The following is a 3,687-nucleotide window of genomic DNA, read 5'->3' as shown; positions in this document are numbered from 1 at the left end:
GACCCATTGAACTTGAACAAGAAAATCACTTGAATTTGCTTTTTGTCTAACATCATTTCCATAGTCTAAAATAAATATCAAATAAACAGCAAGTAGTAAGTCATTAGCAAAAAAATGTAAATCAAGAAATGTGCATTAAAATGATGTATAACATAACTATATTTATTTAAGAATGTATTCCAATATCAAAGGGAAAATTTCAACAATGCTAAATTACTTTTGCACCAACCTACTATCTCCTTATTTGTCTTTGTGTTACTTCTTTTGAAATCGAATCTGTTTGATATTTATCTATATGCTGAGGCTTTGTTTTGATTAGTGTTTGCATGATATATATTTTTCCATCTTTTTACTTTTTAGCTATATATGTCTTTATATTTAAAATTAGACAGCATATAATCAGATAATCTTTGCCTTTCAATGTTTAAACCATTTATATTTAATATGTCACATTTAAATATCACCACTCGTTTTCTACTTTTGCCATCTCTTTTTTACTCTCACTTTTCCCTTTGTTTTCTTTGTTTTTGTAAATTAAGTTTTTCTTATTCTATTTTTTTTGACTGTTGACTTATTAACCATACCTTTTTGTTGTATTTTTTCTAATGGCTCATGCCAATTCATACTGGTTTATGCCAATTCATAATGGCTTCTGATAATTCATTTATCTGTAGGAATGATTCCTAAAAGTAGAATTACAGGTCAAGAGCTAAATATGTATTTGATTTTGATGCTCTTCTCCAAATGCTCCTTTGTGGGATTGTAATATTCTGCATTCTCAATTTCAATGTATGAAGATATCTCTTTTCCTAGTGAAACCAGTAGAGGGTGGTGTTAAACTTTTAGATTTCTTTCAATCTGATGTATAAGAAATGATATCTCGGTCAAGTTTAAATTTCATTTTTCTTATTCATATTTTATTTTATTTCCTTATTCAGATGTTGAACCTATTTTTATATCTCTGTGTAATTTATAATTATCTTCCTGTTAAGTATTTATTCATGTCCCTTTTCCCTTGTTCTCTTGGTTCATTATTTTTCTTTTTAGTTTTTAGAGATTCTTTACCTATTAAGGAGTTAAGCCCTTGGTGATATGAGTTATAAATATTCTTTCCTGAGTCTGTCATTCTTTTTAATTTATTTTCTAACTTTTATTTTGAAGTAATTATAGACTCCCAGGAAGTTGTGAAATACCATATATAGTCCTGTGAACCCTTCATCTGGCTTCCCCAAATAGTGACTTCTTATATAACTACAGTACAACATCAAAACCAGGAAACTGACATTGGTACAATACTGTTAAGAAGACAGCAGACCTTATTCTGTTTTTATCAGTTTTTACAAGCACTTGTGTTGGTGTATGTGTGTGTATGTATTTCTGTGCAGTTCGATCCCTTGCACAGGCTCATACCACAATTAAAATATAGAAATGTTCAATTAATACAAAAAAATTTTCTCATGCTACTCCTGTGTAGTCACTTTTACCCACCATCCCCACCGTGTCCTCAGCAGTCACTATTCTGCTCTACATCTCTGTGGTTTTATAATTATGAGGTGCTGTAAAATGGAATCTTAGAGAACCTTATGAGATTGATTTGTTTTTTCTTATCGAGCATACTGCTTTTAAGATCTATCCATCTCCTGCATGTGCCAACAGTTCATCCTCTTTACTGCTTAGTAGAGTTCCAGTTCATGCCTTAATAGAAGTTCTTTTTTATAGTTTATTGGTAGTCTTTAAATAGCTGAAAATTGTTCTGTGTCAGTGAAAATCTAAGTCCAATAAACATAAATTTCTTATGCCCAGAGAAAAAGCTGTCAAATATTGATTGGACGACCTCTTTCCATTGATATTTTAGAATGATGACTGGGTTGGAAATCTCTGGTGAGAACACAAGCAGGGGAGCCAAGAGTGTAGACAGAGATTCTGAAATCCCCTCAAGCACTTGGAGCCATTGTTTCTGATCTGGAGTTTGGATTATTTTCTTTCTAAACAGACCTAAAGAAAGTACCAAAGAATTCTTGCTCTTCCATGTTTTGTCAAATGAGAGTTCCTCAAATTCCACTCTAGACCCTCGTCCTATTAGAGATGTCAAAAGCTGCCTCATTCTCAGATGCTCCCCTGGCGCACCCTGCCCTGAGCCAGGATGGCCAGGCCGGGCTGCAGCCCTAGCCAGCCTTGCTCCTGGGAAGGCGTCCCCTCAGGTGCTGCCTCTCCGGCCCGGATCGAGGGGAGCAGTAGCATGAGTCTGCCAGGGCAGTGTTCTTAGGAGAATTACTTCTGCCTTTGGTTCTGGTTGTCTTAGAAATAATTCTAATTCAATAAGAACTTGTTCTATTTATATAAGTAAAAAATAGTGAAAATTGTAATAGGAAAAATATTCATATTGCTTTATGTTGCTTACTTATTCTTGTCGCGTCTCTGCTGAAAATGCACATATCTCAGCATTAGCTGTACTGTCGCCACTGCCCTTCATTCTTATTTACAGAGAGCTGAGTGCTGGCTGATCCTCACAATCCTATTAGGAGGATTTATTATGATCTTATTTTAAAGATGATTTTCCCAGGGCAACACAGCATGAACATATTTTGACTCCAGGGGAACTCTCATTGCGTCTCAGTTATCTCATATTCAAACTGACGGATGGGCCTGAATGATGATTTCCGAGGCCACTTCCGCTTCCGGCATCCTCAGGCTGGTCCTTTGTGGAATTGTGCGGTGTTTTTCGGTGCAATATTTGATTCCCTGCCCTTTGAGAAGGCGATTCTCAGTGCCAGTCTGAAGTCTGAGAAAGAAGTTCAGTCATCTCTGCAGGTGGCCGTCTCTTGTCCTCCTGCATTCTCATCTCCAAGTCCCCTCCTACCTGGCCAGGCTGAGCATTACATGACAAATGTCTAAAGAAAGAACTGCACTCAGGAAGAAGGAAATTGCTCTGCAGCCAAATCCTATTACAGTACTGGGATTTCCCTGGTCCCCTGAAATTCTGTCTCTCTCCCTCACACATACACATGAAAAGTAACATTTAATCAATGATTTTCTATATATATTTTTTGCTATAAACATTTCTCCTATTAACGATAGTTCGTAATCTGGTCTTAAGAACAAATTGAGGCACTTTTGAAATAATAATTAGAAAAAGAACATAAAATCAGTTTATTATTACAGGGGAAACTCATCTTGAATTACATCAATCTCTGTAATCTGATAATTCTATGGTTGCCCAGGAAACAGTCACATCTGTGTGAGGCACAAAAGCCTGAGTCATGGTTCACAGCCCTCAGAGCTTGTTTTTAGCCCTTAGCATGAGGCCTTGAGAGAAAAGTAGTAACTGATTACTTGTTGAGCTTTTGGAAATCTAACCCACACAAGTTGAAGGCCACTCTTTAAAAGGTGAGATTTCAGTCAAGTGTAGCAGCACCTGTAACAGAAGATCACCTGAGTGAGCGTTGGGCACACTGGGCTGTAGACCTGGCTTTGCTGCCAACAACCCACTTGCTTTTAACAAATTCACTTTGACGGGCTGGGTCTTATTTCCTTATCTCTAAATGTCTGTGACCTGAAAGTCATTGAATTTATTTTATTCATCAGTGAATATTTATTGAACCTGCTCTGACTTCATTATAGGTTGTGAGAATTAAGTGATGGTATTTGTGAAAGAGATTTTACTTCCTCTGTCATGCAAGATTTTTA

General features: G+C 36.3%; 1 protein-coding gene across 1 annotated transcript in view; it reads left to right on the top strand.

Annotated features, from left to right (window-relative positions):
* ABCA13 (ATP-binding cassette, sub-family A (ABC1), member 13) overlaps positions 1-3,687 on the top strand; it is a 518,893-nt gene that overhangs the window by 54,721 nt on the left and 460,485 nt on the right. Inside the window, 1 exon segment of the mRNA XM_012646893.1 lies at positions 3,131-3,174. Within this exon segment, the coding sequence (XP_012502347.1) occupies positions 3,131-3,174 (44 nt within the window).

The sequence above is a fragment of the Propithecus coquereli genome, unplaced genomic scaffold (genome assembly GCF_000956105.1).
Source record: "Propithecus coquereli isolate 6110/MARCELLA unplaced genomic scaffold, Pcoq_1.0 Scaffold252, whole genome shotgun sequence".
Taxonomy (NCBI): Eukaryota; Metazoa; Chordata; class Mammalia; order Primates; family Indriidae; genus Propithecus; species Propithecus coquereli.
Note: the sequence above shows the minus strand (reverse complement) of the source record. Positions and strands in the feature narration are given on the sequence as shown.